General features: G+C 39.5%; 1 protein-coding gene across 3 annotated transcripts in view; it reads left to right on the top strand.

The window, feature by feature from the left end:
- tpst1 (tyrosylprotein sulfotransferase 1) overlaps positions 1-13,018 on the top strand; it is a 44,900-nt gene that overhangs the window by 24,950 nt on the left and 6,932 nt on the right. For 2 of the 3 annotated variants that reach the window (XM_037078799.1, XM_037078791.1), the window contains exon 3: positions 5,208-5,406. In XM_037078799.1, the coding sequence (XP_036934694.1) occupies positions 5,208-5,406 (199 nt within the window). Of the gene's footprint in view, positions 1-5,207; positions 5,407-10,782; positions 11,244-13,018 lie in introns of those variants that run through there. The other variant, XM_037078808.1, reaches the window with a different exon arrangement.

Here is a 13,018-nt window from a genome sequence, read left to right as displayed (position 1 = left end):
GGTCCTGATACAATTTGATGTTGGAAGAGGCCTTCCACAAGTAGCCCTCGGGGCAGCACCTACCTTATACCATCGTAAACATTTTGCCCCACCTCCTCTTAAGTACTTTACCCACAGTGCATTAAAGTCAACCCCCATGACACCTGGCAGAAAATGCCTCATGCCCTTTAGAACCACCAGCACTCTTTGCTCTCCACAGTCCCAGAGCTCCAGGTCTCTATCTTCATCAAAATCTCAATCAGTGGGCAACCAGGCCCCACAGCGGGACCTTGGCTGAGCATTAACATCAAATACTTGGCCTTGATTTAGTGGAGACCCTGCCTAGCTGAGTGACTTGCTCCATTACTTATTGCAGAACAGAGAGCCATTTCATCCCTCCTCCCTATCACTCCATCCTATTTGGGATCTTGATGTCTCTATCCGATTCTCTCTTATAAGCCATTGGTGATACAGAACACCACCTTGGGTAAAGTAGGGCCGGCAATGAATAATTGACAAGCTGAAGGCCATTAAGAGCATCAGCCTGAAGGGAAGTGGTCATGTGACGGACAGAAAGCTTTTTTGTCACATCACATTAACAGCCAAGAAGAAGAGTGTGTGTGAGTCACTTGTTCAGCAGTGTGGGTTCTGTTGATGATGGGAAACCCTGCTTCATAATAAAAGCTTTTGACTAACTGAAACAGTTTTTGTTGTTTATCTCTGAGTTAGCAGTGCCTTGTTAGCAGCTAACCTTAGCACAGTTAGCAACAGTAGCAAAGTTAGCATTAAAGGTAATAAGCCAGATGTCAAGAGCTTTACATTTATATTACAGACCTGACTTACTAGACTATAACCACAAGTGGGCAACTGTATAGCTGTTATCAATGAATATAAGTATTTTACTACCTTTCTAAAAAGGAGTATTTTTTTTCCAAGAGTCAGAACTTGTACGATACACATTCCTGCCAATGATGTCGCATTTCCACATATCTGCAGATGGTAATAACATGCCAGGATATACACAAACAAATCATAAACAAATCACCTGCAAAGACAGGGAAGAAGCCACTAAAAAGTAATGATGTATGTCAATATAACATTAGATGGTTTGAAAGGAAACTTGACAGGATACCTCCAATGTAAGCTACAGTGGTTAATTATTTTCCTTTTCTCTGACTGACGAGAAAAAGGATTGGGGACACAACAGCAACATTTGTGATTATGCTTGATTTAAACATACTGTTACTATGTACTGTATACCATAAAGGACCTATAGTTTAATTGATAGAACGTTTCATACGGTCTTCCTGATGTAACAATTCCAGACACTTTAGTAGTTAAAATAAAAAAATTGGGGCAAATGTATACATTGCACCTGTTCCCCTGTTCTTCTCCGCAAGTGCTTTATTTCACACAGTAGAATGATGTAAGTACCGTCAAGACGCAATCTCCTCCTGCATCACACTTCCTCAGCTTACTGAAATCCTCAGTTGCAGTATCTTCTACCTTCATCTAGTTAGAGTGAGCTGGCCACTGGCAGGAAATTACAAAAACAAACCAAAGAAGTCGGATTAGAATCCTTGCAAAACACATGTGCAGTACTGGTTCACCTGTTAACGCCTTTAATTATTTTGAAGCACAGTGAACTTGTACATTATGACCCTTGCCCCCACATAGTTTGGGAAATCAGGAGGCGATGCAGCAGTAACGTTGCTGATGTCAAGCAGAAACAAACCTTCTTGAGCTGAAATGGATAAAGAAAAGGCTCTTTTGAATGGCAAGTTCAGCATCAAAGGCCTGCCAGATGATTCTCTCCACAAGAACAAAGTTATTTTTTCGCTCTCTGTGTACAACCAGTAATCCAAAGTACATAGATATTAAAATTACAAACATTTAACAAAGATAGGTAGCAAATTGTGATATTGAATAAGCTGGAGTCAGAGAATGTAATTTTTCATTGACAATTATTAAAATGATTAAGTGATAACCATAATAATTTTCTGTGCATCGTCTAATGAATTCAGCATCTTAGCCCTACCTAAAACAGCATCGTAAGCTAAGACTGCATTTTAGATTTTAAATGGTGGCAGTACTTAAAAGAACGTCTCACTGTTCAGCTAGGACTGTTTTGTTTAGTTGGCAAGACTAATTACATCATGCTTGAGCCAGGTTGCATGTAAGGTTCACCTACAGCAGTGATCAGCATTAGTTGTCAAGATGCTGACGTTGATGGTCTGATTGGTTACCTTGATGCTGGTGTGTAAGCTTAGCTTGTGAACAGGCCACATGACTGATGAATACCATTTTGAAATGTATTACTACAGACCCGAGCTTATGGGCTCAGTGTGGACATTAATTGCGTTTTTCCTTCCGATTTGATTTAATTTGGAGGATTTTTAGATGCCCGTTAATGTGAAACACTCAACATTTCACAACTAAAACAAAAAAGGTCAAAACAAGAATTTTGTGCAGGTTGGAAACAACTGCCTTGGAAAATGCATCTCTCTAAACTGTTAAACAGATATTTTCAGACATCTCAGATTCTTGAGTGTGATATAGATTTTATTTTATGTGAAATGAAAATATGTGTATGTTTTGTTGTGTAGAGGTGATCCTCCATTCTTCTGGTCGGTAACATTGCCTGCATCTAACATGACGGTGAAGCTGAGCTGTGTTCGCTACACTCAGTCTTTGTCCTTATCAGTTTATGTTCCATGTCAACACTTAACAGCCTCATGGGTCTTGATGGAGTTACCTAAAGTGATTCCCTACCCATTTGTTGCAGAGTGGATATTTGGATCCTGGCCCGTCTCTCTGAAACCATCCCCACCATCCTCCTGAGATAACAAAACCAGCTTACTCTATTAATCATGCAGGAGACTATACTTGCGTAGTGTAAAGATTCAATTGCAAAGTAAATGGAATAGAGGGAAGTGAATTGCTGTATTGAGGTGTACACAGTCAGACAGGAAACATAGGAAGGGGGAAGCTGGACTGAAGATGGTAAGGAGACGTACATGGGAAGAGAGTGCCCGGAAAAATTGGCAATGGCCAGGAGTTTGACAAGCTTTTTGTGTCAGTACATTACAGTTTCAGCAATAATGAAATGTTCCTCTCACAATTTTAAAATTCCAATCCAAGTCAAATATTCCTCTATTAGCTCTCAGAATGTCAGTGGTGCATTGTGTTTGGTGCACAATTTTGTCTGTTGCCCGTACAACATCTGGCTGTTGTCAGTGTGTTTGTTAAAAAAAAATGACAGAAAACAAATGCAAATACTTCAGACTAGAATTACTGCAGTGCTTTATCTCAAGTTTTAAACTGAAGGGATAGTGGTGACATTGTATTTAACATGCACATGTTTTCAGTCCCACAGCTTTCCACTTTGACTCATTTTATTCTGTTGTACTCGGTTTTTAGGTGTGCCCCACATTTCCAGCTTGGATATTAAACAGTTCTGTAAAGTTTATGACTTAATTTAGTCTTAATCTTTTTATCATGCCCTGTAAACTCAAGTCACTGTATTGTGCATTACAGCTGAAAATCTGTCTTAAATAAAACTAATTTGCAATGAAAATGGCAAATTATTTATAGCTTTGAATTTGTGTTGGCCATTTTTAAATATTTTCTGATGTTTTACAGACAACATTAATAATCAAGGAAGATAATTGGCAGATTCATCAATAATAGAAATAGTAATTAGTTTAGTTGCAAGTGTAGCATAAACTTGCATGGAACCTAACTGTAAGGTAAAAAAAAAAACCTGCAACAGAGATGCTATCATTCACACGTACCATTTCCCCTCATATTCATCTGTTTGTACAATCTTGTAAAAATGGTGATAAATTTAGCTCAGTCTATTTAAAAAGAACTTCACACACATCATGATATGTATGATATGTGTGTGTGTGTGTGTGCTTGTAAAATATCTTAATGTGTCTCAGCCGTTTGTCAGCCAGATCTAAGCCTGTGAAAAAGGTTTATTGTAACTTGTGCTAAAGTTTAACTGACATCAGATCCTGATTGGATCTGTTGGTCAGTGGTGGTAAACTTTGATTATTCCAGAAAAAAAAGGCTTCAGTCCAGCAGCTCTAATCCCGTTGCATTTTGAATATTTCAGTTCGCACAATTAATAATTTATCCAGAAGCCTTACCCAAACTGTGGAACATTCTAAATGATGTCCGGCACAGAACTTTGATCTATTGCGTTGTCTGAAAGCTTAATGACAGGTCTTCCCCTTTGATATAGTCCATGAGATTAAACTGAATAACTGAGTGTGAGTAATCTATATTCAGCCCATATGTTGAGTTTGAGATGGGCTCAGTCTGGATGGTAAATCACATGAAATGTTGTGTGTGTTGACAGAGGGATGGACTGATACTGTGAGATGTCACTTATTCAGCACATTTTACAGAGACCTGCTGAGAGATGCAGACCAGTAAATCATCCAGTTTAGGGCTGCAGTGATTAGACGATTGAGCAAAGAATGTTAAGCATTTAATCAATCCAGCCTCTTCAATGTGAGGATTTCTTACTTTTCTTTTTCATTCATGACAGTAAAACCTTTGGACTTCTGATTGGACTAAAGAAGCCACTGATGTCGCTTTGGACACACAATTTTTTGACATTTTACAGACTAAACAAATTAAAGGGCGGATTAATCAAAAAAGGAAATAATCATCAGTTGCCCTGGTGATTTTAGAGCCAGTTAGATACGGAAAACACAACTGAGAGACGGACTGGTCTTTAGTGAAATGGGGTATTTTGGGACAAATTGAGCGAACTGTGCTAAAGCTGTGACTACACTGATAATGTCATGCATTGTTCACTAAATGGTGTTAAGTCCTGTATGTATTAACTGTTTTCGATTGGTTGCAAGGATAAGGCTCGAAGGGAACAGTCCGTCTATTAATTACAATAAAATCCCAAAATACGGTGTGGATCTGTTGAATTTGACATGTACCAGAAAGAGCTTTTCAAAGTGTGATTGTTTAATTGCTGCTGACTTCGCTAGTAAAATGAAATAACCCTTTTGAAGTACACAGAAACAAGTACAGCGTTTAGAAAAGTGTGGTTGCAGAGTGCCCTTTGTGGGTAAAATAAAATTGGGATCTTTGGCACTGCAAACATACAATATGCTTCAACAACTGAGAAAAACTTGGAGCTAATTATATAACTTTCTAATTCAGATCCCAGCTAAAACAAACATTTTTTGTTGTGTTGTTAGGGTGGAGAGATCCACAGACCAGGTCATCAAGCCCGTCAATGTGGAGGCCTTGTCCAAGTGGGTGGGGAAAATCCCAGCTGATGTGGTGAGGGACATGGCCGTCATTGCCCCTATGCTGTCCAGACTGGGTTACGATCCCCATGCCAACCCTCCCAACTATGGCCGGCCTGACCCCAAAGTCCTGGACAACACCAGAAGGGTAAGTGCTCATCGGAACATGGAAATCATTTTTTTTTTTTCCCATGCTCATGATATTTTTCCAATCATTCTTAATGGGAATCTTTGGTGTTTTTAACAACAAGAACCTTAAATACTTAATTTGAATGAAAGCTTAGCAACATTTTACAAATAGGAAAAAATTGACATTTGGGAGAATGTGCTTATATGCTGTGTTTGTTATAGTTTGAATGTGAAGTTTGATACCACTCACATGATTGGACGATAATTATGAAGTTGCTTACTTAACTAATTGGCTGCTGGCATTCGCCAACATGTCAGGGTCTATGTATAGTATTTGTTATGAGAAGACTGTTGTGTAACACTGGCTGTCACTTACCCTGATAATGTCATTGTGATGTCATCAGGGATATTTCATCTGGGGCCTGGAAACTACAAATTTATCACAGAAGGCCTGTGTTGCAAACTGGGGTTGTGCAGTTTTAAAAACTTCGACAGGTGGAGGGGGTCCAACAAAGATGCTATTGGGTTGGATTCTGCAAAATGGAAGTTGTTTTTTTTTTGGTCGGGAGCTTGACTTATGCTGAGGATTAAACAGACAGCTGATCACAGCTGATCACATCAGTTTGATCACATTTAACATAGTGATCAAACCGGGTCTGGACATCCTATGATTAACAAGTTGCCGTTGGTGTATCTGCAGGGTTTAGGAGACAGACAGGAACATTTCACTTTGCATTTCTTAATGTGTGTGTGTGTGTGTGTGTGTGTGTGTGTGTGTGTGTGTGTGTGTGTGTGTGTGTGTGTGTGTGTGTGTGTGTGTGTGTGTGTGTGTGTGTGTGTGTGTGTGTGTGTGTGTGTGTGTGTGGCAGAGAAAGTGACAGACATAGGAAGAGAGGGACAGACACAGAGAGAGAGAGAGAGACGGAGACCTCTTTACTTTAGCAATGTCCTTGCAAGACGTCAAACCCTTCTTATATCTAGGGAGGGCACTTGCTATTTTTGGAGCAGAATATATTTTATTGAAATGTTTTCCTCTAGCTGAGCTATCAGGTGACATGCTCTGGAGCTCCTCTCTGTGGGTTGTACAGTGTATGTGTGAGCTAGAGGACACTATTCTCTGTTTCATTTGTATCTGTCAGGGTCTGTGGAGGCGAGGTTTCAAGGTCCTCCTGGTACTTACTCTAGATGCCCAATATTTCAGAGTATTGACTTGAGCAATAAAAGAGGTGCTAACATCAGTGGGTCATGATGGCATTGAATTTGAGACATTGGTAAATTTCTGTAAATCATCAAGAGTACTCAGAGGAAGATGACCTTGCATTGTGCATTATCCTTGAGACATTAGCAGAGAATCTAGGAAAAGAGCAGCAGTAGTTTGCATTAATTTGAAATTCCCTCCTGTGATGACTTTTTAGCTGTCGAGTGTCAAGTATTGTATACAGCCAGTGATGCAATGAAGACATAAAAAAGAGTTGCTTTGTGCAAGTGATTTTGTGTAGTCTGATCAGCAGTTTAGTGTTAACACAGACTGAACAATGTCTGTCCATTGACTGCAAATTGTATTTTCCAACTTTGACCGCTCCCCTGTTGGACTGTTATCAAAACATTTCTGTCTGATTTGTTGCCACAAGGCACAACGCCTGGAACTCTTGCCAGGTATCTAGGTATTTTTTCTAAAACATCTTGCCTGTTCAGCCACTGTCTGTTATTGTCCAGCCCAAACACTTAGTCATAGATCTGTTATTTCCAGGAAAAGCTGAGACATTGAATAGAAGTGTACCAGAGAGAACTAAGGTATTTCTCTACTTCCAGCTGGATGCTAGATACTTCCAGCCAGCAAATGTATACGTTTACCTTGAAATTAAGCTGTTGTGTGTCGATGAGACACTGATTGCTTCATGGTTGCCTCCATACAATATGGCCAATTTTTACAGTGACAACAATATACATTTGGTAATATCAACCAATATATCAGTCCAGAAGATCAATGCAGCCACAGTTATGAAAAAACTTGGATGTCTTGTTTAGGTGTCAACATACTGCTGGCCAGCTAGTGTCATTGCTATCTATCTGGAATGGATTGATAAAGCCTCACTTTCTCCCCTGAGTCTAAAGAAGTGTTCATTGAATTCTGGACTAAGTGGATTAAATATGTAAAGCCTTTACAGACAGATTTTGTGGATGTATGAAAGACTCAGTTATGCTGCTCGTACCTAACAAACTGCCCTGACATTTGTTTTAGCTTCTTATAAGTCTCCCCTTGTTTACTTTTCCATATGAACAGTTTTCCTCTCCAAACCTGCAAATAGTTTTTGTATGGAGAAATTATGAGGACTGCAGAAGTGTTTAAACTGACTTTGAATGCATATTTGTCTTCTTTTACCAACTGCTTGCCTGATAATGCTAAAAAAAATCATGTTTCAATGTCATTTGGGTGTCACAATAACTGAAAGTAGTCGTGTCATCAGAAGTGCTTGTGCTCAGTGTATGTTTGGTGTCATTTGTGTCTGTGTCAGAAACAGGAGGTCCTCTTTCGGCCTGTAATTTTTCACACTGCAGTGAAGTTTCTGCAAAGCATCAACACTATTTCCCGTTTCAGCTGAAAGTTTTTCCATAGTCACAGAAAGCAGTGACTTGTACTGTACATTAGCATAACCACACTACACCCAGGGGGCGAGAATCTGCACACTCAATGAAACCTAAATATCCAAGGCAGACTGTTCACTGTGTGGGGACAGGCTGTAGCAGAATACAGACATGTGAGCATGTCTGTATAAAGGAGCATCCGCACTATCAGAATGAATCTGTAAATAAGAAAATGTGTGTCTGTTTTGCTCCTGATTTCTTTGAGGACATTACACAGTCAAACACACATATCTGAAGTGATGGTTTACTACTAAATGTCGCTCAGTAGGTTATGGTTATTTGATTTTCTCTTTGGGGAAAAGTTAAGAGCCATTCCAGTAGAGTTTATATGGTTGGTATGTAACCTAGTTTGCAGTGTTAGCTACTCTTCCCTACTTTCCTGATGTATTTGGATTGCATTTCCATTTGTTTGAGGGGAACCAAAAAGGGGGGACGAGGATGCAAAGAAAGAATGAATTTGATGCAGTTCGTCACGTTGTCAGGACTGTTATGACTCAAACGGAAAGCATTTGCAGTGTTAGATGTGAGAGAAGGGGGGGAGTTCTTTTTTTTTTTTGCATGGGTATTGGTTGGAAAAATGTGTCTGACCACAAACAGAGATGGAAACTACAGACAAGGTGGCAGAGTTGCAAAATACCTCTTCATATGCTCTCCATGAGGTCCATATTATGAAGTAATGGTAACTTGTTCATATAATGGCTAATGTAGCTTACTTTACTCTTCATACATACTTGACTAGATGTTAGCCTTAAGATTCAAAGTTACCACTGTAATTATAACTACCTCTGAGCATCAGGAGTCAGTTACAGTACAAACCTTGTTTGCCTTTTATGCATCTATAGCTAAAATTCTGCTAATCTGTACAGACCTATCAGAGATATTGGTTTGGCTTTACCCTAGGATGAGGGGAAAACGTGTTTTTATTGGTTAGACTCAATAGTATTACATTTTCTCACCTTGCTTGCCTTTGAATATGTTTCATTAGTTATTTGATTAGACTTGATTGAATTAAAGGAGACTGTTGGGCCATGAGGGAGATATGCTCTCCAGTCAGTGCCAGTCTAGTTTACATTATGTCACCCAAGGCAATAGCCATGTGAAGTCATTTTTACAATCAGCATTGCCATGTAGTTGACGGCATGATTCTAATAGTTTGTTCACATTGCGTGGATCTGCTGGGCAATTAGGTTATGCCGCAATTGTGAAACAGATGTCAGAGGACATTAAATACCACAATCTCTGCAATTCAACTGAAAAGTAGCGTGTCACCTTCAAGAATTCAAATTGCAATCTACGCTTTTTCTTGAATCTTTAAATATTTATAAATGCTATTACAATCCCAAGTTATTTACCTTCAGTTATTCAGTATTGTTTAAAAGCCTGAATCAGCGCTTCCTTTATATACATTTAATACCAGTTTGTTGCACTTTTCTTGCTAAAGAATACATTTCATGGCAGCTTTGGTGTCCCGCTCTGGGATTTCTCCTCAGAAAATTTACCGTTTGTTGTCCCCCCCCCAATAGTGAAGTGAGATATCTGCTCCTGATCTGGCCCCTTGATGTTTCAGATATTGGTTGCAGTTATTGTTGTCATTGTCATTGCAGTCTGTTGTTGATCAATGCATTAATTCCAACTGTTCCTATAACCGCAATGTCTCAATGTAAGTGAACTGCAAAGCAGCACAACCCCCCAAAATGTTTGGCTGTTGTTGAGCATTCATATCGTATGTAACCAGGTTTTCTATTATGGCTGCCATATGTCAGTGTGCTGGTTGGATATCAGTGCTGTTCCATCCCAGTTGTCACCATGTTGTGTATGTTAATGCTTTCCAGATGTGCCTCTTGTTCTGTTGACATACTTTGGATGCAGTAAATATCCATGTCTGAGTGCTGATACTCCCTCCCCCCTCTCTGCTCCCTGAAATAGTTAACACTCCTCACAATAGGCTTACGTGTCCTGATGACAACATGTGCGTGTCGAAGCCCATTTACTGTGTACATCTGCAGGTTATTAGTGTGATCCCCCCCTGCATCAAACCCAGCTGCAGAGTTTACATTATTGTTTGCTTGGCCCCCTGCTTCCCTCCCCTCTGGGCTGGAGTTCCTGCATACAGAGGAGGATCTCCCAATAGCCTCTGGCCAGTCTGTTTAAACATGTCAGTGTGCGTAAGGTCAACATTCTCAACAGTCGTAATCTGGTTGAACCCTGCAGCATCTGCATTTTGTTTTGTCTCTTTAATTGAGCATCATGGTTTCACTGAGGTACTTAAGCGTAGTGTTAGTGTTAGAGAACTGGCTGCAGTATGTCCGTAGCATTACTTTTGGAAAACTTTTCGTGCAAAAGATAAAACACCATGAGTGTATTCAATAGATGAAAGATTTGTTTTGTTATTTTATTTTAAATCCATCTGCCATTCCTCCTTTTTAAAGGTTACATAATCTAAAAACTCTTCTGTGTTTGACAAGTCTGGCTAGTTTTATTAGAGCCGAAATGGACAACTTGCAGATTCGTGGTATTTGAGTTCTACTTCTATTTCTATAAATTACTCAAGCTCTGGGTATTATTAGGAAGAGGATTCCTCTTTGAATACTGGGGATCTGCTTCCCCCCCCAACACACACATCTGGCAACCATCCCTGAACTGAACTGAACTGTATGATGAAGCCACATGTGGTAATGCTCTCTCTGCTGTCTTAAATTTTCACCCAGCCCCTTCCAAATATTTACCCTGTGTCTCATCTCGTCTTCAGCCCTGATTTCAACACAGAATATGCAGCCTGGATGAAGCTGCTCAGCAGAGAAAACCTTTGGAAGCAGCCATGTTTGTTTGTGCTGTGGAGACGACGTGGATGATTGAGGAAGCTTGACCTGTTGAGAGCAGCCTTATCTCTGTGGTGCCCTGTGGTAATCTTTCTGAGCTGTGGTCCTGTGACCTGTGGTCAGAGCAGTTAACACAGTCGGTGCATATCTCCCAAAAACCTCTGCATTTCTATTGACTTAACCCAGAAAGCGTCCAGGGCAGACTTGCAGCGGTAGAGAGGAGCTTTTTGCGTGTTGGCTCATTTTTGTTCACTACCCTTGTTGTCGCTGCATATGAGGGCTATTAATAACTATCTGCAGACACAGTTCTTTTACCTGACCCAAATTCTGTTGTTCAAAGCAAATATTGCCATTGTGGTCTGAATTGTGATTAAATTATAGATAAACATCATGCATTTGTGGTCTACACACAGTAGTGTTCATTTATATATGATTTTACCTGTTGGTTGTTGCTGTGGTCCCAAGGGTCTCTGTAAGTAAGATGTTCTTTTTGTTTGTTTTCTTTTTTTTTTTAAGAAAAAACCTCCAATTTAAGCACACATAATACAATTTTTCATAAGGGCTCAAAGCATTACTGAATAATATTCATATATAATTGTAACATTTAAAAGTAGTATTTCATTTATTGTTACATGATCGACACTTAACGTTAATATTGGCTAACTGCGATTTAGACATCTTTTTTTGTTTCTAGGTAAATTCACAGAATAAGCTACACTACGGCTGAATAAAGTAGCCTGAAAAAGTGCAGAACTCAATAAGGATTGCCTGGAACAAGTCAAATGCGAGGTTGGTGAATCTAAAACTGACTGGCTTATTGGGCAAGTGGTGAAAAAATGATTAAACACATTGTTTTGAGCCGTCTCTCTTCCTGCTGACACCATAAACCAGGAGTCCGTAACCTGTGGCTCTGGAGCTATATGAGCTTCTTTTACCCCTCTGCAGCAGCTTCCTATGGCTTTGACATTTTACATGAAAATTATTTTTTTTAAATGTCATCACTGTTTCAGGCCTACAGTGATTCTTACATTCTCTGACAGTACAAATGTGCAGCCTACACACAGATTTATATCTGTTCTGTCAAGTTGTGATTAATTGAATGATGCTGAGTTAATATCAATGTGTTTTATGCTCAAGCCTGAGGGTTGATCGCTGTATGTGGCTGAGGATAAAAAAAAAAGAAGGATTAACTCGCACTGAAATGGACTAAAACAAGATTAAACTGCACTGTGTTTTTTTTTTAATTTAACTGTTTTTAAATTATTTTATTTCATAAATGCACCAAGACATGGCATCACTGAAATGGAAATACAAAGTTCATGTACCTTATACTGTAAGCATACTACAGAGTTGACACATCATGTGAAAATATGATGGGGGGAAAAATGACTCTTGTGTTGTGCACTTTTAAGATTTCTTATGATTTTTTTGGTTATTATTATCATCATCATTATTATTATTATTATTATTATGAGGTTTTTGGTTATTAATGTTATTTTTTTAAAAGTATTTCTCAGTTTCTCTTTTTCTTCCTCTGGTTGACCAGTAGTCTGTATCCAATGGTTACTTGTGCCTCAGTTTTACAACTCAATTACAGAATCTGAGGAAAGACAATTATTAAAGAACTATAAACCCTTGCCTCCTCATTGAAATGACATCTCCACTAATGACTTTGTCAGCAGCTGGACTTCTGCTCTCCACCGCGTCAGCTGTGACTGCTGCTCAGTAGAGGTCGTTCCAGCTTGCTGTAAATGAGGCTCTTTGGGCTTGTTCTCTTGAAGCCGCAATCAATAGCTTTTAAGTGGCTTTGCAGTTGTGTTGATCCCCGGTGAGAAATGGATATTGGGATCAATAAGTTCTCAGTCTCTCCACAGTAACAATTATGAGATGAGTTAGTAGGGAGATGTGAAACGAATGTCTGTAGAGTTCCTCGTGCAGCGTGTTTTGCTTTGCGTCTGTGGCTGGACCTCCTCCTTCATATCGATGTGAGGACCGTTAACGATGTGCAGGCTAATCATATTGTAGGCTAAACGTATTATATTGATTCAGGACCACTGTCTGTGCTCGGCCAGACTCCCAGACCTCAACAAAGACTCAAATTCATGAAACCATCGGCTGGATGAACATGGAAAGAAGACGGTGGCCAAAAGATTGATCAATGATCAC

The sequence above is a fragment of the Acanthopagrus latus genome, chromosome 2 (assembly GCF_904848185.1).
Source record: "Acanthopagrus latus isolate v.2019 chromosome 2, fAcaLat1.1, whole genome shotgun sequence".
NCBI classification, from domain to species: domain Eukaryota; kingdom Metazoa; phylum Chordata; class Actinopteri; order Spariformes; family Sparidae; genus Acanthopagrus; species Acanthopagrus latus.
This window is presented reverse-complemented; position numbering and strand designations above follow the sequence as displayed.